The sequence below is a fragment of the Scyliorhinus canicula genome, chromosome 15 (assembly GCF_902713615.1).
Source record: "Scyliorhinus canicula chromosome 15, sScyCan1.1, whole genome shotgun sequence".
In the NCBI taxonomy this organism is placed as follows: domain Eukaryota; kingdom Metazoa; phylum Chordata; class Chondrichthyes; order Carcharhiniformes; family Scyliorhinidae; genus Scyliorhinus; species Scyliorhinus canicula.
Genome location: NC_052160.1, coordinates 125,194,901 through 125,218,955, shown reverse-complemented (window position 1 = coordinate 125,218,955; position 24,055 = coordinate 125,194,901). Strand labels below are relative to the sequence as shown.

Sequence of the window (24,055 nt, the reverse complement as noted above, 5' to 3'; positions counted from 1 at the left end):
TTCCTGAGTTGGTTTCACCAGATGTAACACTGACCAGTGTACAGGAAGGCACTCCTGGTACCCCTAAGAGTCAAGTTCCTGAATGTCATGTTCTGTCAAAGCAAGACAGACGTCCACCCAAGAGACTAGCTTACCAATGTACATATGCATCCATAACATAATAATGTTAGCTAGGCATAATGTGTTGGGTCTGTGTTAGTGTTTGATTAAGTAAAACTGCCTGAGACACAAAAGGAGTAAAGAGGGAGGGGTTTTCTGCGTCAGCATAACAATATTGACTGGTGTAATGCCATGTGTTACGCAATTATGTAATCAGAGCCTTTTGCGGGGTTTTGTGGAGTACCCTGTTATTTTGCTATTTTGCTATTGTACCCTGTTGGAGCAGCATCTGTAAATAAACCCCTGACACAACGTTATACAAACTTGACGTGTGCCACCTCTGATTCTTTCTCTTTGCGGCTATAACAAAGAACAACAGCAAACTGCGATCATGTGGCTAACCCTCTCCATTGGGTATTGCAGAGAGGACTGGGCTGTCCAGATCGCATCTTCAGAAGTCCTATGGTCTTCTCTAGGAGTGAGCATGTAGTGCTGGGAGTGGCTTTGTACCTTTCTCGGCTGGAGTCCAAGGTGACGCACTGGAGTCAAGAGCCACTGTTTTAAGTGGGTAGCCCTTATCCCCCCAGCAATCATCCCTCCAGACCTTCTGGCTGCTTGACGATCCCAGGCACCTGGGAACAATTGAGATTGTAGGAGTCATGGCAACTCCCAGGGAATGACGCACACAGGTGCCAGATGTGCTTTCGATGGTCACACACTAACTGCACGTTGATGGAATGGAAACCCTTGTGATTGATGAACATCAAGGCTGATGTCAGGGAGTCTGTATCGACACATTGGTGCAGACTATTGCACCCTGCACTCTTGGGAACCCAGAGATAGCTGAGAAGGCCGTGAGCCTCTGAGCCTGGCTGTCCTCATCTAGGGTTAAGTTTACATAATGATGGGCCTTCCTGTAAGGGAGATAAAAGCAAATTACTGTGGATGCTGTAATCTGAAACAAAACAGAAAATACTGGGCAATCTCAGCAGTTCTGACAGCGTCCGTGGAGAAGGGAGCTAACGTTTCGAGTCAGAATTGTTGTGTTTGGCCCTTTGTACTTCATAAAGGAGTTCACCAAACACTTCGACGTCTCATGTGGTAAGATAGCAATCTGATACAGAGCACGTTATCAGGGAGTCTGCTAATTACTCCCCTGGAACTTGCAGCTAGCATTGACCATTCACATGTATGTCTTATTCCCCTCTCAACCTTCTTGGATGGCAGGATGTCTCCATCTTTATTTCCGAGTCACTGGTCTCAAGACCTTGGTCTAGAGACCGCATGGTGTGTCTGTACCGCCGCCTGCTTGTTGGAGGTCTCGCACTATCCATCTATGATATAGCCCATAGGTATATCACCAGTTGAAGCTGCAGAGAAAATAGGATCAAATTTATACTGATGTGGGGGGTGGAACACTAGGGCTGGATAGAGGGTCAGCCATAGGTGGAGATTGAAAGCGAGTTTTGGTAAACACCTTGCCGAACACCCCAAGGGAGGGCAGGACTTCAATAGGGTAGGCATTCCTGGAAAAGATGTGGCAGCAAATTAAAGCAAATTACTGCGGAGTAATTACTGCATTGTAAAGGGAGGTGACTCCAGCGCAGATTTGAAGGTAATGATTGTTTTATTGGATGTGAGTATTTTCAGTGAAAATTTCGCATTTGCCCGTGAACCAGTCTGTGTGACCCAATATTCGATTATCTCAGAGTGAAAAAGAAATCTCCAGGTCCACAGAACCATGTGGTAGGAGACAAGTAACAGATCTGGGACAACAATAACCTCTGCTGTGCTGCCCCTCACTTTCAAATACCCCTTTGAGTGCAGTCTGAGAGCTGAGGCCTGCAGGAACTCGGGGCTGAAATTGGAACGAGGAGCCTCGGGGCCAGACTCTGATGTCAGAGAGAGAGAATGATTGGGAATGTGCTGAGCTTAGTGAAAGGCTAATTTGTGTTCCAGAGGGGAATAGGGAGGGATGGGGAGGCACATGGGGGAGGAGCAGAGGGAATGGGTAAGGGGAGGAGGGGGATAGGGGAAAGGGAGAAGGGGAATAGGGGAAGGGGAGGAGCGTTAATAGGAGGGGGAGGAGAGGGATAGGGAGCGGGAAGGGCGGACAAGGGGGATAGGGAGGGGGAGGGGATAGGGAGGGGGAGGGGATCGGGGGAGGGGATAGGGAGGGGGAGGGGATCAGGGGAGGGGAGGGCAGAGATAGGGAGAGGAATGTGGGTGGGAGGAGGAGGGGAGGGGGATAGGGAATAGGGAAGGGGAGGAGGGGGGTAGGGAGAGGAAACGGGGAGGGGGTAGGTAGGGAATAGGATAGGGGGAGGAGAGGGATAAGGGAGGGGGATAAGGAGGGACATAATCAGGGAATTGGGGAGGGGAACAGGGAAGGAATGTGGGGGGGGGGGTGTCGGGAGGATGGGTAATGGGAAGAGGGGGATGGGTAATGGGGAGAGGGGGATGGGTAATGGGAAGAGGGGGATAGGCATAGGGAGGGAATCGGGAGGTGGATAGGGAGGGAATGGGGAGGAGCGAATGGGAAGGAGGGAATGGGGAGGGAGTTGGGAAGGAATGGGGAGGGGGAATAATGAGGCCAGAGGGGATAGGGTGGGGATAAGGCAGGGGAATAGGCATGAGGGGATCGGGAGGGAATGGGTTGGAGGGTGATAGGGAGGAGGGGATAGGGAGGAGGGGATAGGGAGGAGGGGATAGGGAGGAGGGGATAGGGAGGGAATGGGTTGGAGGGTGATAGGGAGGGAATGGGGACGAGGGGATACGGAGGCAGGGTTAGGGAGGGAATGAAGGGGATAGGGAAGAGGAGATAGGGGAATGGGGAAGAAGGGATGGGGAAGAAGGGATAGGGAGGAGGGGATAGGGAGGGAATTGGGAGGAAAGGGTGGGAGGAGCGAATAGGGAAGGAATTGGGAAGAGGGGATATGGAGGGAATGGGGAGGGAGAATAGTGTGGGTGGAAGCGATAGGAAGGGAATAGGACAGGGGGATAAGGGTGATGGAATGGGGAGGAGGAGATAGGGAGGGAATGGTGAGGAGAGGATAGGAAGATGAGGATATGGAGGGAATAGGACAGGGGGATAAGGGTGATGGAATGGGGAGGAGGAGATAGGGAGGGAATGGTGAGGAGAGGATAGGAAGATGAGGATATGGAGGGAATAGAGAGGAAACGGTTAGGGAGGAGGGGATAGGGAGGGAATAGGGAGTAGGGGATAGGGAGGGAATGGGAAAGAAAGGATGGAATGAGGGGATAGGGAGGGAGGGAATGGGGAGGAGGAGAAAGAAGGGAATAGGAAAGAAAGGATGGAATGAGGGGATAGGGAGGGAATGAGGGGATAGGGAGGGAGGAGGGAATGGGGAGGGAGGGAATGAGGGAGGGATAGGGAGGGAATGAGGGAGGGATAGGGAGGGAATGAGGGGATAGGGAGGGAGGAGGGAATGGGGAGGAGGAGAAAGAAGGGAATAGGAAAGAAAGGATGGAATGAGGGGATAGGGAGTAAGGAAGGAGGGAGTGAGGAGGGAATAGGGAGGAAGGGAAGAGGACGGAACAGCTTCTGTATTAGCGCCGCCCCCCACACTCCGATTGGACACTGCCCAGTCACGTGACCTGGAGCTTGAATCATGTGACCAGAAGTCGCGAGAGCCCGGATGTGGAGCAGAGAATGGAGGCGGTTTTAGAAACTCAGCTGAGAGAAACGTGAGAGAGGGGGCCGAGGGGGGGGAGAGAGAGAGAGAGAGAGAGAGAGGGGGGGGGAGGGGAGAGAGAGTGGGGGGGAGAGAGAGAGTGAGTGGGGGGGCGAGGGGAGAGAGAGAGAGAGTGGGGGGGGGTGAGGGGAGAGAGAGTGAGAGTGGGGGGGGGGGCGAGGGGAGAGAGAGAGTGGGGGGGGGCGAGGGGAGAGAGAGAGAGTGGGGGGGGCGAGGGGAGAGAGAGAGAGTGGGGGGCGGGGGGAGAGAGAGAGAGTGTGGGGGGGGCGAGGGGGGGAGAGAGAGAGAGTGGGGGGGCGAGGGGAGAGAGAGAGAGTGGGGGGGAGAGAGAGAGAGAGTGGGGGGGGGGCGAGGGAGGGGAGAGAGGAGAGTGGGGGGGCCAGGAGGGAGAGAGAGTGGGGGGGCGAGGGGAGAGAGAGAGAGAGAGAGTGGGGGGGGGCGGGGGAGAGAGAGAGAGAGTGGGGGGGCGAGGGGAGAGAGAGAGAGAGAGAGGGGGGGGCGAGGGGAGAGAGAGAGAGAGTGGGGGGGGCGAGGGGAAGAGAGAGAGGAGAGTGGGGGGGCGAGGGGAGGGGAGAGAGAGAGAGTGGGGGGGCGAGGGGAGAGAGAGAGAGTGGGGGGGGGCGAGGGGAGAGGAGAGAGAGAGAGAGAGGGGGGGGGGGGGCGAGGGGAGAGAGAGATTGGGGGGGCGAGGGGAGGAGAGAGAGAGAGAGTGGGGGGGGCGAGGGGAGAGAGAGAGAGTGAGTGGGGGGGGAGGGGAAGAGAGAGAGAGAGTGGGGGGGGCGAGGGGAGAGAGAGAGAGAGTGGGGGGGCGAGGGGAGAGAGTGTGTGGGGGGGCGAGGGGAGAGAGAGTGGGGGGGCGGGGGGGAGGGAGAGAGTGGGGGGGGGGCGAGGGGAGAGAGAGAGAATGGGGGGGGCGAGGGGAGAGAGAGAGGGGGGGCGAGGGGAGAGAGAGCGAGAGGGGGGGGCGAGGGGAGAGAGAGAGAGTGGGGGGGCGAGGGGAGAGAGAGAGAGTGGGGGGCGAGGGGAGAGAGAGAGGGGGGGGGGCGAGGGGAGAGAGAGAGTGGGGGGCGAGGGAAGAGAGAGAGTGGGGGGGGGGGAGGGGAGAGAGAGAGTGGGGGGGTGAGGGGAGAGAGAGTGGGGGGGGGCGAGGGAGAGAGAGGGGGGGCGGGCGAGGGGGGAGAGAGAGAGTGGGGGGGGCGAGGGGAGAGAGAGAGTGGGGGGGGCGAGGGGAGAGAGAGAGTGGGGGGGCAGGGGGGAGAGAGAGAGGGGGGGGCGGGGGGGGAGAGAGAGTGGGGGGGCGGGGGAGAGAGAGAGAGTGGGGGGGCGAGGGGAGAGAGAGAGGAGAGTGGGGGGGGCGAGGGGAGAGAGAGAGAGTGGGGGGGCGAGAGGAGAGAGAGAGAGTGGGGGGGGCGAGGGGGAGAGAGAGAGAGAGAGAGAGTGGGGGGCGAGGGGAGAGAGAGAGTGGGGGGGGGGGGGAGAGAGGAGAGTGGGGGGGCGAGGGGATAGAGAGAGAGTGGGGGGGGCGAGGAGGAGAGAGAGAGAGAGTGGGGGGGAGCGAGGGGAGAGAGAGAGAGAGAGTGGGGGGGCGAGGGGGAGAGAGAGAGTGGGGGGGGCGAGGGGATGGAGAGGAGGTGGGGGGCGAGGGGAGAGAGAGAGTGGGGGGCGAGGGGAGAGAGAGAGAGAGAGTGGGGGGCGCGAGGGGAGAGAGAGAGAGAGTGGGGGGGGCGAGGGAGAGAGAGAGAGGGGGGGGCGAGGGGAGAGAGAGAGAGAGTGGGGGGGGCGAGGGGAGAGAGAGAGAGAGAGAGTGGGGGGGCGAGGGGAGGAGAGAGAGAGAGTGGGGGGGCGAGGGGAGAGAGAGAGAGAGTGGGGGGGAGAGAGAGAGAGAGTGGGGGGAGAGAGAGAGAGAGTGGGGGAGGAGAGAGAGAGTGGGGGGGAGAGAGAGAGTGGGGGGAGAGAGGAGAGTGGGGGGGAGAGAGAGAGAGTGGGGGGGAGAGAGAGAGAGTGGGGGGGAGAGAGAGTGGGGGGGGGAGAGAGAGAGTGGGGGGGGGAGAGAGAGAGTGGGGGGGGGGAGAGAGAGTGGGGGGGGGAGAGAGAGAGAGTGGGGGGGGCGGAGGGGAGAGAGAGAGAGAGTGGGGGGGTGAGGGGAGAGAGAGAGAGAGTGGGGGGGGTGAGGGGAGAGAGAGAGAGAGTGGGGCGGGCGAGGGGAGAGAGAGAGAGTGTGGGGGGGGCGAGGGGAGAGAGAGTGTGGGGGGGCGAGGGGAGAGAGAGAGAGTGGGGGGGGCGAGGGGAGGAGAGAGAGAGAGTGGGGGGGCGAGGGGAGAGAGAGAGAGTGGGGGGGGCGAGGGGAGAGAGAGAGAGTGGGGGGGCGAGGGGAGAGAGAGAGAGTGGGGGGGGCGAGGGGAGAGAGAGATTGGGGGGGGAGAGAGAGAGTGGGGGGGGCGAGGGGAGAGAGAGTGGGGGGGCGAGGGGGAGAGAGAGAGTGGGTGGGCGAGGGGAGAGAGAGTGGGGGGGCGAGGGGAGAGACAGAGTGGGGGGGCGGGCGAGGGAGTAGAGAGAGAGTGGGGGAGAGAGAGTGGGGGGGGCTGGGGGAGAGAGAGAGAGTGGGGGGGCTGGGGGAGAGAGAGAGTGGGGGGGCGAGGGGAGAGAGAGAGCGGGGGGATGAGAGAGTGGGGGAGAGAGAGAGAGAGAGTGGGGGGGGCGAGGGGGGAGAGAGAGAGAGAGAGAGTGGGGGGGCGAGGGGAGAGAGAGAGAGAGTGGGGGGGGGCGGTGGAGAGAGAGAGAGAGTGGGGGGGTGAGGGGAGAGAGAGAGTGGGGGGGCGAGGGGAGAGAGAGAGAGGGGCGAGGGGAGAGAGAGAGACGGCGAGGGGAGAGAGAGAGAGAGAGTGGGGGGGGAGGGAGGAGAGAGGAGAGTGGGGGGGACGAGGGGAGAGAGAGAGTGGGGGGGCGAGGGGAGAGAGAGAGTGAGGGGGGCGAGGGGAGAGAGAGAGAGTGGGGGGCGAGGGGAGAGAGAGTGGGGGGGCGAGGGGGAGAGAGAGTGGGGGGGCGAGGGGAGAGAGAGAGTGGGGGGTCGAGGGGAGAGAGAGAGTGGGGGGCGGGCGAGGGGGGAGAGAGAGAGTGGGGGAGAGAGAGAGTGGGGGGTCGAGGGGAGAGAGAGGGGGGGGGGCGAGGGGAGAGAGAGTGGGGGGGGGGCCGAGGGGAGAGAGAGTGGGGGGGCCGAGGGGAGAGAGAGTGGGGGGGCGAGGGGAGAGAGAGTGGGGGGGGGCCGAGGGGAGAGGAGAGTGGGGGGGGGCCGAGGTGAGAGGAGAGTGGGGGGGGCCGAGGGGAGAGAGAGTGGGGGGGGCCGAGGTGAGAGAGAGTGGGGGGGGCCGAGGGGAGAGAGTGGGGGGCGAGGAGAGAGAGTGGGGGGGGCGAGGGGTGAGAGGGAGTCGAGTGGGAGGGGAGAGAGAGTGGGGGGGAGAGAGGAGTGCGGGGGGGCGGCGAGGAGAGAGAGGGGGGCAGGGAGAGAGAGTGGGGGGCGAGGGGAGAGAAAGGGGGTGGCGAGGGGAGAGGGGGGCAAGGGGAGAGAGTGTGGGGGGGGCGAGGGGAGAGAGTGTGGGGGGGCAAAGGGAGAGAGTGGGGGGCGAGGGGAGAGTTTGGGGGGGGCGAGGGGAGGAAGAGTTTGGGGGGCGAGGGGAGGGAGAGTTTGGGGGCGAGGGGAGGGAGAGTTTGGGGGGGGCGAGGGGAGGGAGAGTTTGGGGGGGGCGAGGGGAGGGAGAGTGTGTGGGGGGCGAGGGGAGGGAGAGTGTGTGGGGGCAAGGGGAGGGAGAGTGGGGGGCAAGGGGAGGAAGAGTGTGGGGGGGCAAGCGGAGAGAGAGGGGGGGCGAGAGGAGAGAGGAGTGCGGGGGGCGGCGAGGAGAGAGAGGAGTGTGGGGGGCGGCGAGGAGAGAGAGGAGTGTGGGGGGGCGAGGGGAGTGAGGGAGAGGGTGGAGGGGAGAGAGAAACGGGGGAGCAATGTGAACGCTCGGGCTGCTGTTAGGGCAGAAGGAGGGAAGCATTGGGGTTAAAGAGGGGAAGTTCGAGGGACTCTTCTCTCTTCCCCCCCCCCCCCAGTCTCTATTAGTTGTCAGTGTTGATCTGTGGCCTTTGTTCCCACAGGATGAAGAATCCTGCCATTATTGGCGTGCTCTGTGCTGATGAGCAAGGCCTCAACCTCGGCTGTGAGTATTCAGCTATGACCAGTTGCTGCTGTCACAATGATTGTGTGAACTGCGTAGCGTCGTCCCCAGAATTGTGACTTTTCCCCGTCCCCAGAATTGTGTCTTTTCCCCGTCCCCAGAATTGTGTCTTTTCCCCGTCCCAAACCTGATCTGAGAGCCACAGATGCATCCAAAGTGCTGTCCTCACATTGACGACATCCTCCGTCGTGTTGTGTGTTACCACCACCTTGCTAGAAGGGATAGACTTTGTACAGATCTATTAACTCGAGATTGTGCATCAAGGCACTGAGGGACATCCGCAGCAGTAGAGTTGTACACAACCACAATCTAACCTCGTGGGAGATTATGCCAGGAGAAACACCAGGCATTCCTAAAGATGAGGGCTGGGATTCTCCCCTACCCGCGGGGCGGGTGGTCCCGGCGTGATGGAGTGGCGTGAACCACTCAGGCATCGGGCCGCCCTAAAGGTGCGGAAGTCTCCACACCTTTAGGAGCCAAGCCCTAAGATTGAGGGGCTAGGCCCGCGCCAGAGTGGTTGGCGCTCCGCCGACTGGCGGGAACGGCCTTTGGCGGCATGCCAGCCAGGGCCGAAGGGACTTCGCCGGCCGGCGGAAGTCCGCGCGTGCGCCAGAGCGTCATCGGCTGCTGACGTCATCCCCGCGTATGCGCAGGGGAGGGGGTCACTTCCGCCTCCGCCATCGGGAAGACCATGGCGAAGGTGGTAGAAAAGAGTGCCCACACGGCACAGGTCCGCCTACCGATCGGTGGTCCCCGTTCGGGGGCCAGGCCACCGTGGGGGCACCCCCCGGGGCCAGATCGCCCCGCGCCCTCCCCCCGGAGCCCACTCGCGCCGCCTGGTCCCGCCGGTAAGGTAGGTGGCTTGATCCACGCCGGCGGGACCGGCATTACAGCGGTGGGACTTCGGCCCATCACGGGCCGGAGAATCGCCGGGGGGGTCCGGCGCGGCGCGATTCCTGTCCCCGCCGAATCTCCGGTGCCAGAGACTTCGGGACACGGCAGGGGCGGGATGGACGCCGGCTCCCGACGATTCTCCGACCCGGCAGGGGGTCGGAGAATCCCGCCCGAGGTGCTAAACTGGGGAAGCTGCAATACGGGGCTGCTTGTGTGCCAAACAGCAGAAGCCGCAAGTAATAGGGTCAAGTGATCCCACAGCCAACGGATCATGAATGGTGAGGAGGAGGCTTCATAAATATCCCCATCCCCAATAATGTGGGGGTACGTCAATGCCATAGATGTGTAGTTTGGGTGGATTGGCCATGATCAGTGCATGGGGTTGCGAGGCTAGGGTGGGGGAGTGGGCCTGGGTCAACTGCTCTTTCAGAGAGTTGGTGCAGACTTGATGCACTGCAGGGATTTTATGGATAAGACTGAAACATTCGCAACAATTTTGAGCCATCGTGGCTTCCTCCGGAGGACCCCGGCATCACAGTTGCCAGTCCTCAGGCAATTCGATTCACTCTATGTGATATTGAGAAACAGCTGTAGGTACTGGATACGGCAAAGGCTGAGTCCGAACAATATTCCGACAATAGAATGGAAGACTTGTACTCCAGAACTTTCTGCTCCCCTAGCCAAGCTGTTCCAGTACAGCTACAACACTGGCATCTATCTGACAGTGTGGAAAATTGCCCAAATGTGTCGTGTACATAAGAAAAAGGACAAATTCAACCTGGCCAATTAAACATTGAATGAAAGAGGTGAGAATGACTGTCCTTGACGTCAAGGCAGCATTTGACCGAGTGTGGCATCAAGGAGCCCTTGCAAAACTGGAGTCTATGAAAATCTCTATATTGGATGGGAGTCATACTGGCCGAAAAGGAAGATGGTTGTGGTGGTTGGAGGTCAATCACCTCAGTTCCAGAACATCACTGCAGGAATTCCTCGGTGGTGTCCTGGGCCCAACCATCTTCAGCTGCTTGACCAATGATCTTCCGTCATAGTATCAAAAGCGGGGATGTTCGCTAATGTTCAGCACCATTCATGGTGCCTTATACTGAAGCAGTCCATGTCCATATGCAGCAAGACCTGGACAATAACCAGGCTTAAGCTGACAAGTGACAAGTTACATTCGTACCATGCAAGTGCCAAGCAATGACCACCTCCAACATGAGAGAATCCAACCATCTCCCTTTGACATTCAATGCCATTACCATTGCCAAAACCCTCACTGTCAACACTTTGGGGTGTTATCATTGATCAGAAACTGAACTGGACTAGCCATATAAATACTGTGGCTACAAGAGCATGTCCGAGACTAGGAATCCTGCTCAAAGTAACTCACCCCCTGACTCCCCAAAAGCCGTGCACCGTCTACAAGACACAAGTCAGGAGTTAATGGAATATCTGCCACTTGTCTGGATGCATGCAGCTCCAACAACACTCAACACCATCCAGGATAAAGCAGTCTGCTTGATCAACACCCCATCTACCAACTTAAACATTCAATCCCTCCACCACCAACGCACAATAGCGGCAGCGTGTACCATTTCCAAAATGCAGTACAGAAACTCACTAGGGTTCTTTAGGCAGCACCTTCCAAACCCATAGCTGCTACCATATTGAAGAACAAGGGCAGCAGACACATAGGAACACCAACACCTGGACGTTCCCCTCCAAGGCACTCACCATCCTGACTTGGAAATATATCGTCATTTCTTTACTGTCGCTGGGTCAAAATCTTGAAACTCCCTCGCTAACAGCACTGGGTGTACCTACACCTCAGGACTGCAGCGATTCAAGAAGGCAGCTCACTACCACCTTCTGAAGGGCAATAAACACTGAAATAGCCAGTGACATCCACATCCTGTAAATTAATTTTAAAAAGTTAAGTGGGAATGCAGGATGCAAAGATATAGACGTGTTACATGAGTGGGTGTCAAGTTGACACAAGTGTAATGTGGGGAAGGTGGAGGTATTCACTTTGGTAGTAATAAAAATGTTTTTTTTGGAGGCATAACATTGGTAAATGCTGAAGTTCAGAGGGACGGGACCCGTTAAGGAACAAAGTTAGCATATATAAGTATAGTGCCTTGTTGGCCTTCAGAGCAAGGGGAATTGGAGTATCCAACACAAGAATAGGAGATTCTGGAGTGAGAATAGTCCACAGAATCCCTACAATGCAGAAGATGGCCATTCGGCCCATTGAGTCTGCACCTGCTCTCCAAAAGAGCACCCTACCTAGGCCCACTCCCCCGCCCTATCGCCTCTTCTAGTCACTCTCACAGGGTGAAACATCCTCTCAGCATCCACTCTGTCAAGCCCCCTCAGGATCTTGTATGTTTCAATGAGATCATCTCTCATTCTTCTGAACTCCAATGTACATAGGCCCAGCCTTTCCTCAAAAGGTAACATCCTCATCCCAGGAATCGGTCAAGTGAACCTTCCCTGAACTGCTTCTAAAGCAATCCTACCTTCAGACCAAAACTGCGCAATATTCCAGACACCATCTAACTAAGATCTTATACCTACAGGAAAACACCCCTACTTTTATATACCATTCCCCTTGCAAGAAACACAAACATTCCATTTGCTGTATCTGCAAACTGACCTCTTGTGATTCATGCACTAGGACACCCAGATCCCTCTGTACCTCAGAACTGTGCAATCCCACCCCATTTAGATAATTTGCTGCTTTTCTCTTCTACATACCAGCGTGGACAAGTTCATATTTTCCAACGTTATATAACATCTGCCAAATTTCTGCCCACTTGCTTAACCTGTCAAAATCACATCATATACTCTGTATCCTCAGCACATTCTTACCAACTTTGTCATCAACAAATGCAGCAGCCCTACATATTCAGTCCCGTCATCCAAGTCATTAATATAGATCATAAATAACGGAGTCCCCACCACCCATCTGTGTGGCACTCTACTTGTGACAGTTTGTGAACCTAAAAGTGACCCTCTTATCCCTACTCTTTGCTTCCGAATGGCTAACCCAGGGGTGGGCAAACTTTTCCGTGCAAGGGCCACATTCAGAAATTCACAATTCACAAAGGGCCGCATAGTATATTAAGTAAAATAATTACTTCACCCGGTTATGATTCTGGGTGCCTCATATAGAACATAGAACAGTACAGCACAGAACAGGCCCTTCGGCCCTCGACGTTGTGCCGAGCAATGATCATCCTACTCAAGTCAACGTATCCACCCTATACCAGTAAGTAACCCAACAGCCCCCCCAATTAACCTTAAAAAAATAATTTTTTTTTTTTTTTTTTTTTAATGACTTGGAGGGCCGCAGAAATACCTTTGGCGGGCCGTAGTTTGCCCACCCCTGGGCTAACCAGTCCTCTGTGTTAATATCGTAGCCCTACCCCAGGAGCTCCTATTTTGTGTAGTAACCTTTGGTTTCTTATCGAATGCCTTTTGGAAATCCGAGTATATCACACCAACAGGTTCCCCTTTATCCACCTTGCTCCTTATTCCTCAATTAACTCTTTCACGATTTTCCTTTCACAAAACCATGTTGACAGTGCCTGATTGTGGTGTGATTTTCTAAACGTCCTTCTGTTACCACCCCAATAATGAAATCTAGCATTTTCCCAATGATAGACTTTAGACTTAACTAGTCTATAGTTTCCTGCTTTTTGTGTCTCCCCTGCCCCACTTTGAATTTGCGATTTTCCAATCTATTTTCCTTCCAGAATCTATGGAATTTTGAAAGATTCTAACCCATGGATCTAATCTCTCTGCAGCCACTTATTTTAAGACCATAGGATGCAGGCCATCAGGTCCAGAGGACATGTCAGCTTTTAGTCTGAATATTTTTCTCAGTACTTTTTCCTGAGTGATTGTTTTAAGTTCCTTTCTTTTATCTATCAATGTTCAAGTATTCATGGGGTTTTTTTTGTGTCCTCTATAGAGAAAACACAAAAAGACTTCTGTCATTTTCTTGTTTCCTATTATTAGTTCCTCAGCCTCACCCTCTTAAGGGACCGATGCTCACTTTAGTTTTTCGGTTCTTCAATAATTGTGGAGAAAAGGAGTAACAGTATGATGAGAATAGGATACTACAGTTGTACAGGACTTTAGTGAGAACACGGCTGGAATACTGCAGGCAGTTTCAGTTCTCCATGTTTAAGAAAGGATAAACTTGCATTGGGGGCAGTGCAGTGAGGGTTCACTAGATTGGTTCCTCGAATGAGAAGGATGTCATGACCGTGTCGCCATCCCATTGTCGCCCCTGATAGCCCCTTTGGAAAGAGAACCTGCCATCTTTATACAGTCTGGGTCAATATCTGACTCAGTTCCTACAGCAATGCAGTTGAATCTTAAATGCCTCCATAGATGTTTACAGCATTGAAGGAGGCCCATTCGGCCCATCGTGTCCACGCCAGTCAACAAAGATCTGACTACATTATGAAACATGAAAATCGCTTATTGTCACGAGTAGGCTTCAATGAAGTTACTGTGAAAAGCCCCTAGTCGCCACATTCCGGCGTCTGTTCGGGGAGGCTGGTACAGGAATTGAACCGTGCTGCTGGTCTGCCCTGGTCTGCTTTAAAAGCCAGCGATTTAGCCCAGTGTGCTAAACCAGCCCCCTTTAACATCAATTAATCCCATTTTGCAGCACTTGGCCCATAGCCCTGGAGGTTATGGCAGCGCAAGTGATTATCTAAAACAAACTCTTAATGAGAGTTTCTGACTCAACCACCCTTTCAGGCAGTGAGTTCCAGACTCCCACCACTCCTTGAATGAGAAAGTTTCTCCTCTTAGCCTTCTTCTACTTAACCTTAAATCTTGCCCCCTGGTTATTGACCCCTCTACTAATGGAAAAAGTGCCTTCCTGTCCACCCTATCGTGTTCCACATAATTTTCTCCACCTCTATCAGGTCCTTTCTCATTCTTCGCTTCTCCAAGGAAAACAGCTCCAACCTAGTCAACCTTTCCTCATAGCTCAGACCCCCCCCAGCTCCCTTTGATCTTCAGTACTTTCCAGGATCCCACCATTCACGGTGTAATCCTTTGCTTTGTTAGCCCACCTCAAGTGCATTACTCGCATGTTTCCAGGTCGAATTCCACTTTCCACTGCTCTACCCACCAGACCAGTCCATTAATATCCTCCTACAGTCTGCGACTATCCTCCTCACTGTTTACCACCCCACCATTATCCATGTCATCAACAAACTTCTTGATCATAAGTCCACATCGTTAATGTCCACCACAAATAGAAGGGGCCCAGCACCGAACCCTGTGGAACCTCAGTGAGGAAAAAAACTTAACAGTCTCTCAAACCTCCCCCCGCTTCCTGCCCCTCAGCCAATTTTGGATACAATGTGGCATTTTGCCTCGGATCCCATTAGCTCTTAATTTCTCGACCAGTCTGTCATGAGGGACCTTATCAAACGCCTTGCTCAAATCCATCTCGACCACATTAATTGCATTGCCCTCATCAACCCCCCTCCCCTCTCCCAAGTTACCACCTCAAAAGATTCGATGGGTGGCTCTGCTGCTCAAGAGAGAGGAAGATCAACAGCAGGGCTATAGTGATGGGGAATTCAATAGCGAGGGGAACAGACAAACTTTTGCAGCTGCAAAAGAGACTCCGCGGTGGTGTGTTGCCTCCCGAGTGCCAGGGTCAAGGATGTCTCGAAGCAGATACAGGGAATTCTGAAATGGGAGGGTGAACAGCTAGTGGTCGTGGTGCATATTGGTAGCAACGATATATGTGAAAGAAATGGGATGGGATCTTACAAGCAGAATGTAAAGAGTTAGGACACAAATTTTAAAAGTACAAACTCAAAGTACAATCGCAGGATTACCACCAGTGCCAGCAAGGATTAATGTACCAGATTAACTCGCGCAGCTGGAGAAATGGTGTAGGAGGGAGTGACTCTGATTCCTGGGACATTGGGATCGGTTCTGGTGGAGGTGGGACTATTACAAGCCAGATGGGTTGCGTCGGGGCAGGACGGGAACTGATGTACTGAGGAGGGGGGGTAGTTTGCTAATGCTGTCGCAGAGAGTTTACACTAGACTGGCAGGGGCATGGGAACCTGAGCAGGGAGACAGGAGGGAGAAGCATGGGTAGAAACAAAAGGTAGGATGTAAGAAGCAAAAGTGGAAGGCAGAAAAAAACAAGGGCGAGAAACAAATGGCGCCATAATACAAAACAAAACTAAGACGACTAAGCAGATTAAAAAGACAAGGCTTTGTGTCTTAATACGTGGAGCAGTCTTAATAAGGCAGATAAATTAACAGCGCAAATAGATATAAATGGCTATGACAAAAGTGCAGTTACAGAGACATGGCTGCAGCTTTACCAAGCATGGAAGTGACTATCCAGGGGTATTCATTATTTGAGAAGGATGGGAAAGAAGGTGGGGCAGCATTGTAAAGGAGGAAATCGATGTATGAGGAAAGTTGGTGCTTGGGAAAATATTAATGTGAATCTGTTTGGGTGTAGGTGCGAAACACCAAGGGGCAGAAATCATTTTTGGTGGTTGTCCAAAGGCCCACAAATAGTAGTGGAGATGTGAGGGAAGCTATTAAAAAAGAAGTCAGATGCATGCAATAAGGGTACAACTGTAATCGTGGGTGACTTTAATTTACATATAGATTGAGCAAACCAAACTAGCAATGGCAGAGTGGTGTTGTTCCTGGAGAGCGTACGTAATGCTTTTTAGACTAATACACTGAGGAGCCAACCTGAGAACAGGCTATTCTGAACTGGATACTGTGCAATGAGAAAGGATGAATAAACAAATGTTGTGCTTGGGGAAGGGCGACCATAATATGATAGAATTCTTCATTACTTGGGGAATGAAGTATTCTAATCCAAAACTACTTTCTTGAATTTAAATGAAGGGAACTGAGGGTATGAGGTGCGAATTGACAATGATAGACAGAGGAGCATTACTAAAAGGGTTAATGGTGGATAGGCAATGGTTCCTATTTAAAGAATGCATGAATTGCAACAATTATTCATTCCTGTCTGGCGCAAAAGTAAAGGAAAGGTGGCTTAACCCTGGCTTACAAAAGTAATTTGGGATAATATTAAATCCAAAGAGGAAACAAATGCCAGAAAAAGCAGCAAGCTTGAGGATTGGGAGCATTTTAGAATTCAGCAAAAGAGTGCAAAATAGTGGAAAATTAAATGAGAATAAAACTGCAGGGAACATAGAAACTGACCATAAGAGTTTCTATAAATATATGAAGAGAAAAGTATTAGTAAAAATTAGTTTTAGAAAAATGTAGGTCAGATGCCAGGGAAATTATAATGGGGGACAAAGAAATGGCAGAAGAATTGAACATATGCTTTGGTTCGGTTTTCACAAAAGAGGACACAATTAACCTCCCAGAAATGTTAGAGAACTAAGGGTTAGTGAGAAGGCGGAATTGAAGAAAATCAGCATTAAATGGTGCTGGGGAAATTAACGGGGTTAAAAGCTGACAAATCACCAGGGCCTGATAATCTACACCCCAGAGTATTAAAGGAAGTGGCCCTGGAAATATTGGATACATTGGCCATCGTAAAAAATTGTATAGGCTCTGGAGCAATTCCTAAAGATTGGAGGGTGGCAAATGTGAAAAGGGTGGGACAGAAAAAAGGGGGAATTACAGACCAGTTACCCTGACATCAGTAGGGGGGGGGGGGGGGGGGGGGAAAGACTATTCTAGTCTAGTGGAGTTTTTAGAAGATGTAAGCAGTCAAATAGAAGAGGGGAAGCAGTGGATGTGGTGTATTTGGACTTTCAGAAGGCTTTTGATAAGGTCCCTCATAAGAGGTTAGTGGGCAAAATGAAAGCACATGGCGTAGGGGGTGATATATTGGAAAGGTTCAAGAATTGATTGACAGTGGGGGAAAAATGGGTCATTTTTGGAGTGGCAGGCAGTACTATTGCTCGTTATGCTTTCCCTTAATTTGCTCTGTTTTAATTACCTTTGCTCAAGAGTCGGCAGGTATCTTTCTGATACCACCACAGGGTTCAAAGCCGAATACTGATCAATGACTCGATACACCCGTTAGTAAGTTTGAAATCAATGCACATTTATTTACACACAGTCAATTATTACTCATGCATAAACTTTATTCACTAAACTCCAACTACTACTAAAAGCCTATACTTAGCTTCGAGTGGCCCACTCAGTCAGAGGAACAATGGCCGTTGTCCGGTTCTGATACCGCTGGCTTCGAATTGGTATAGAATAGTAGCTAGGAGCGTTTATCTCGTAGCGTGCGTTGACCGTAGACTTACTTGGCTGGTGCTTGGCGGGCCTCTCGTCGCTGAGAGCCAAATGCCAAGGTGAAGATGGAGAAGCTAAGAGTTCTCAAGAGCTTCTAAGAGTTCTTCCAAGAGAGCGAACTGACCTTGGGGACTCTGTTTTATCGTCCCCAGAGTTTCGCGCCCTTCTGGGCAAACCCTGGACTTGGACCCAATTAATTGGACCAATTAATCGATTCTCTCCAATAACGGGGTTGTTCCCTGATCGTTGGGCGGGCTCTATGTAACCGTTGGCCTGCCTTTGTTTTAGCTTCCACTGGCGCCGGGAAGTCTGTCCTGGTACCGATTGTTTCAATGTTTCTTTTTGTCCCCGGAGATAGCTCATTACTATGCTAATGGCTTGTAGTTTCAGTTCTGTCTGGGTTCTGCAGGTTCCAATCAACAGGAAACCTTGCACCTGCTTGTTTTTCTAGTGCTATCCATTTTCCCCTGCACTCTTTGCAAGTGTCCATTTTGGAATCGGGGCCTGGCCACCCCAGGTGGCTACAGTACCGAGTGAGATACCGTAAGGAGCAGTGCTTGGGCCCCAGCTGTTCACAATATGTATAAATGACCTGGATGAGGAAACCAAATGTAACATTACCAAGTTTGTTGACGGCATAAAACTAGGCAGAATTGAGGAAAATTCAAGGTGATTTAGACAAGTTGAGTGAGTGGGCAAACACATGGCAGATGCAGTACAACCTGGCTATAATATATATAATATAATCTTTATTGTCCCAAGTAGACTTGCATTAGTCTACTGCGACCTGTGAAGGTACTGTGATCATAGAATTATCATAGAATTTGCAGTGCAGAATGAGGCCATTCAGCCCATCAAGTCTGCACTTGCCCTTGATCATAGAATTATCATAGAATTTGCAGTGCAGAATGAGGCCATTCAGCCCATCAAGTCTGCACTTGCCCTTGGAAAGAGCACCCACTTAAGCCCCATGCCTCCCCCATTCCCTTTATCTCCGTAACCCAGTAACCCCACCTAACCTTTTTGGACACTAAGGGCTATTTATCATGGCCAATCTACCTAAACTTTCAGGGCTTGTGGGAGGTAATCTGAGCACCTGGAGGAAACCCACGCAGTCATGGGGAGAACGTGTAGACTCCGCACAGACAGTGACCCAGTGTCGAATCGGACCTGGGACCCTGGTGCTGTGAAGCCACAGTGCTATCCACTTGTGCTACCGTGCTGCCCAATAATAGAACAATGTAAGCAGTCTTCATCAGCTGTGGCTTGAGGATTTGAAAATTGCTGCCACTGCACCTGACATCTCCCCCCTTGCCTCACTCAACAGCCTGAGATGCATCACATTCAGGCCTGCAGATTTATCCACTTTTAAGGCTGGTAAACCTGCTAATACCTCCTCTTTCTCTACGTTAATTTTCTCTAATACTTCACAGTCCTGCATCCTGATATCTACACCCAGGACATCTTTTTACATTGTGAAGACCAACATTGCGAACTGTACCCGTATCTTCCTGGTCCCCACACATTACCTATATAGTCCCTAATTGGCACTATTTCCTAGATATTCTCTTGCTCTTTATATGGTTTTTTAAAATCCTTTGGATTTCCTTCATCCTACCCACCAAAACTTTTTCATGCATTCTCCAACCTTTCCTAATTTCCTTTTTAAGTTCCCCCCCCACGCTTTTCATACTCTTGGATACTTTGCTGTATTGAGCCCTCAGTATCTGCCATAAGCTCTTTTTTTCATAATCCTGACTTTTATGTCCATTCACATCCAGGATTCTCTGGTCTTGGCCACACTTTGTCTTTACGGGAATATATTCGCCCTGCATTCTTATGATCTGATCCATGGCACCCTTGCACTGCTCTGGCAGTTTCATCTGCAAGTAGCTGCTCCCAGTCCACTTGGGACAAATCGTTTATTATCTTCCTTTCCCCAGTTAAGAACTTTTATTCCTGGCTTTTCCTTTTCCATAACTATCATAAATCTAGCTGAATTATGGTCACTATCTCCAAAATGTTGATGCGCCTTCCCCCTGCCGGGCTCATTTGCGAATATTACGCCCATCGTGTTTGCCCCGTTTGAGATTTTTACTTCTACCTATTTGGCCTCATTTGATGATCTTCCCAGGATATCCCTCCTCATTTCCATAATTGATTCCTTGATCAATATTGCGACCCCCCCCGGCCCCAATCCTTTTATCCTCTCTCTCATCTGAATACCCTATAACCAGGAATGCTGAGCTGCCAATCCTGCCCATCTTTCAGCCAAGTCTTGGTCATAGCCATTGTAGCATACTCCCACAGTCTTATTTGTGCCCTCAGCTCATCTGGCTTATTCCTCAGGCTCCTGGCATTAAAATATATTCCATTTAGTCTTGCTAGACTCTCTTATTTCTTATCTAGCTGCTTTTCGGTCTCACTTGCTGGAATTTTAACTTCTAATTCCATCTCCGCTTCCCCCCCTTCTGAACGACTTGTCAGGATCCCTGCTCCCTGCCAATTTAGTTTAAATCCATCCCAACAGAATCTGCTTTCAGAATTGCCTGAGCAAGTCACTTGGTTAAGGGCAATCAGGGATGGTCAGCGATAGCCACAGGCTGAGAATGAATCATACTGTTGATCACCCAGGCCGCTGGTACCTGTATCACAGTCTCTTGATGGCAGCCTCCTTCCCTGGCGACAGTACCCTAGATGCCCTGTCACTTGCTAGGATGTGGGCAAGAATGTGGTTTGATGGAAGTGCTAGTCAGTTTATTTTTTTAAAAGGATGTCATGTTTTGTAGGTCGTGGGTCACTGATTGATGAGCACGCTGGCGTGGTGTCTGTTCTCGCACAGCAAGCAGCAAAGCTGACCTCTGACCCAACAGATGTGCCAGTAATTTGCCTGGAGTCGGACAGCGGGTGAGCATTTAAACTGTTGTTTTGGGGGATTTGTGCTGGGTTCCTTACAGTCAGTGGTTTCGGAAGCAACTGAATCTTGTCACCCCCCCCCCCCCCCCCCCCCCCCCCCCCCAAGAGAGCCTAGCTGTGCTTTGTCCCTTACAACTGGTGTGCCTGCAGCATGTTGCCCCATTGTTATGAACCACGCTAATGTTAAAAGCTGGGCTATCCCACAACCCAGAAGGGTAACTTGGAACGCCGGTTTGTAGCGGTGTATGTTTTTTTGGTATAATGTGAGGAACGATGTACAACCCAGTGAGGAACAGTCCAGTCGTTGTATGAACAATTCATAAAGAATATTTATTAACTTAAAAGAAAGACAAAAACACACAAGAAGGACTGTAATACGTCAAGATTGTAATACACCATGACACTTTATACTGATGACTACACGCACATAATTTTACATGAAACTATCCCTTGGTCCCCAAACCCAAGTTACCTGAACTCTGAGACGCCCCTTTTCCCCAAACAACATCCTGTATTTAAGTAACTCTATGAGCTAAATCCAGCCTATAATTACCACACACCCAGGTTAAGGGGGCCACTTCTGGAAATGATTGCAGAAAATGGCTGCTCCATTCGGGAGACAATACAGCAACTCCTGCAGGTCTGATGTTAGCTGTGTCTCTTCCCCCTTAGTGTTCTACAGTAATGCTACTTTTCCTTTGCTATTCACCCTATGGATTTGGCTTTTGGCAGATATGTGTCTATTTCCTGATCTCTTCACTTTGAAGTTACCACCTCTATAATCCCATTGTTTTCTTGAATCACATATGTAAAACTTGTTTTTCACTATAGGTGAGTTTGCATCTCATAATTTCTCTAGATGTCAATACCTCCAAACAACACCCTGTTTTACTTTGGGGGTTTTTCAATCTTAATTTCCCCCAATTTTTAACGCCATGCAATATGCCATTCCTCAGGAGCCGGGCTCAGGTGGTGGGCTAGTAGGCAGGATGGGAATATGCATCCAATGCTGAGTGTATTACAGAGGGAGCAGTGCTCACTTTCCTGTGCCCTCCCTGGTGTTTCTCTATAGGAAGCCTGACCAATTGCTGCCCTGTGACCTTGGTCAATGGTTATCGTCCTGAAATGCTGGACTCTATGTTGCAGTCAAACTCAGGCCCATAGTGAATAGTTAGCCAAATCAGAGCCCTGCAGACAGATGGCCTGTTCCCTGCTTCCCTACCAACAGTGTTCCCCCTTCACCTGGTCTGGCCCACATTTACCTGGTCTGGCCCACATTTACCTGGTCTGGCCCACATTTACCTGGTCTGGCCCACATTTACCTGGTCTGGCCCACATTTACCTGGTCTGGCCCACATTTACCTGGTCTGGCCCACATGAATGTGAATCTGATCCACATTTAGACATGGACAAGATTAAGGACAGGCTGGGAGGACGGGTGTTGTGAGGATTCAATCCACTTTCGAGTTATGTTTGTGGAATAGGGAGAGCTTCAGTTGGTGCCTGATCTAAGAGTGTTGAGTGCTGAGCCTTGGGACCCAAGGAAGCGATTAAAGGGCCTGACTGTGGGTTGATAAAACCAGGCTGGTTGACCCAAGATCAGAGTCACAGGGCTGGGCCCGATGGTTGCAATTGTTTGACTGGCTTGGCTACCATGTGGCTTCTTCAGGTAGTGCAGTCCCTGTGCCCCAGAGATACCTGGAGTTTTGCTTCTGTACACTGCCTGTTCCTTCCTGGATTGGAGAATCCTATCCTAAGTGGGCATTCGGGAGAAAGGTATTGAAAGCTATCTTTAAAAGATTATCTGAAATGACACCCATGTGGTGTAAAATGTTTTATAATGAGCCTTGAAAGGGGAGAGAATAAAACAAAATGAGGAATGAGAGATTTTTGATGGGGTTGTGGTGAGAAAGAGGAAGTTGGGCCTTGAGGGCAAGAATGTGGAGAATGAATGGAGGTAGTAGGAAGAGTGATCGGTGATTCTGATCCTAAGAAGAAAATAAGAGCTTGAGTTTTTTTAATGCCTTTTATAATCCTGGCGATGTCTCAAAATGCTTTGCAGCCAACTTGCTTAGCAAGATCCCAAAGGCAGATCTGCAATCTGTTTCTGTGATGTTGATTGCAGGATGAATATTGGCCAGGACACCCTGGAGATCTCTCCGACTCATCGCATTTACATTGATCTACGAGGGCAAATGAGATCACAATGCGTCCTCTGAAAACTGAGGTATCTGACAATGCAACACTTCCACAGTACTGCAATGGGGAGCATCAGCCTACATTATGGGCTTGAGTCTCTCGAGTGGCAGACTGATGTGTAGGATGCTGAATGTGTGAGACGTGAGGGTATGAGCTACGGGTGACAATCTGAGACAGGAGACCACCCGTGTGGGTAAAGCTCCTTTTCAATAATGGCTAATTCTGTAGTATTATCCTCTCTGCAGGAATATCATGATCCAGAAGCATGGAGGCATCACCATTGCTGTGCATAAGATGACAGTCTAACGGATGTTGAGGAGCCGAGCTGTGATTTGCGACACACTGCGTTATTAATGTTGGCCACTGCTGGGAGTGTTTCAGGCCTTCAAAAGGCAGCTTCTGGACATGTTTGATGTCTGAGTCATTGACATTTTGGGGCTGGGCGGGGAAGTAAAACTATTTTATTTGTATGTGTGTGAAATTAAGCACAAACTGAATTAGCAAAAGTGAGGACTTCTCAGTATCTTCCCATTCCTCACTCCCTCCCAACCTTGATTTTCCCTGGCTGCCTTGAAGTAACATTAACAAGGCTGGAGTGAATTTAGATTCCAGATGCACCAACCTCTGTCTAAAGTGGATTTAGACTGGATTAATTGGGACAGCGTGGAAATGGGGGCCGGGAGGTGTAGCGAGAGAACGACATTCCGTATAGTATCTGAAAAATCCCAGTGGAGAAATGTGGTGTTTGAGTTGCTGGGTTCATCTCATCTCCTGTTACCCTTGAGGGCGAGCGATATGGAATCTCCACTCTTGCAGTTATTGTCTCACTCTTTTGAAGGTATCATGTCTGTTGCACTGCCTGAACTTATCCCCTTCTACCTGTGAATCATGGTAGATTTCTTCAGGCATTTATTTGTGCTGAGGCCAAGTTCTCAAATTTTAGGGGGGGCTGTTGATAGTTAATCTCCAGACTGCTGGAGCTTCAGAGATCCTTGGTCATGAGTAAAGTGTAAAAATGAATGTTTCCCCTTGCTTTCCTTATGTTGTTAACTTTATTAAAAGTTTGGAGAATTTCCCTTGTGCTGAAGTTCCAAGTTGTCACTTTTTTGAATGGAATGCGATATGAATTTGCTATGAACATTTCACATTTCAACACAACAGAATAGACTGTTGACACTAGGGTTGTATGGGGGAACTTGGCTATAGTTTAAGGTCGCTATTACAACCCCCTGGGCGAGTACGCGGTCAATTCCGGCTACACTTGACCCAGAGACCCAACACAGTTGAATTAACCAATAATTCTTAGAAAAATACCCAAATCTCTGGCCGTTAGCTGCCCAATAATTACAGTCACCAGGTTTGTAAATTTAAATACAATTACTTTTTATTTATAACAGGAACTATAATGAAATATGTAGTAAATATAACTGGTTGCAATCATCGAATTCCTAATCCCCCACGTTGACGTGCCCTCACCCTCATATATATTATAAATAATAAATAAAAGGAAAAAGAGTGTTTCAGATGGTTAACTTTAAGCACACCTTCCTTCAAAGTAAGCTTTCTGATCCAGTCTCTGTTTGCAGCCTGTAATAGTTTTCGCTGTAAGTCTCTGCAGTTTGAGAAATACAGCAAGTCAGTCTTTCTGGAAAGGGTGAGAAGAGCAGGTCCTTCCCCTGAGTGTCCAGGATTCACACTGAGTTCCTTGGGTCTCTG

At 51.1% G+C, this 24,055-nt stretch overlaps 1 protein-coding gene across 1 annotated transcript; it reads left to right on the top strand.

Moving 5' to 3' along the window:
* The first annotated feature begins 3,708 nt into the window (after positions 1-3,708).
* lamtor5 (late endosomal/lysosomal adaptor, MAPK and MTOR activator 5) lies at positions 3,709-23,426 on the top strand. The gene is made up of 4 exons (XM_038820306.1): positions 3,709-3,807; positions 7,950-8,011; positions 20,014-20,131; positions 22,585-23,426. The coding sequence occupies exons 1-4, from the start codon at positions 3,773-3,775 to the stop codon at positions 22,643-22,645; spliced, it is 276 nt and encodes a 91-aa protein (XP_038676234.1). The 5' UTR covers positions 3,709-3,772; the 3' UTR covers positions 22,646-23,426.
* The last annotated feature ends 629 nt before the right edge of the window (positions 23,427-24,055 follow it).

Coding starts and splice junctions, on each gene's coding strand:
- lamtor5 (XM_038820306.1), top strand. CDS start 3,773: ATGGAGGCGGTTTTAGAAACTCAGCTGAGAGAAAC. Junction 3,808..7,949: donor GAAACTCAGCTGAGAGAAAC/GTGAGAGAGGGG, acceptor TTGTTCCCACAG/GATGAAGAATCCTGCCATTA. Junction 8,012..20,013: donor GCAAGGCCTCAACCTCGGCT/GTGAGTATTCAG, acceptor CATGTTTTGTAG/GTCGTGGGTCACTGATTGAT.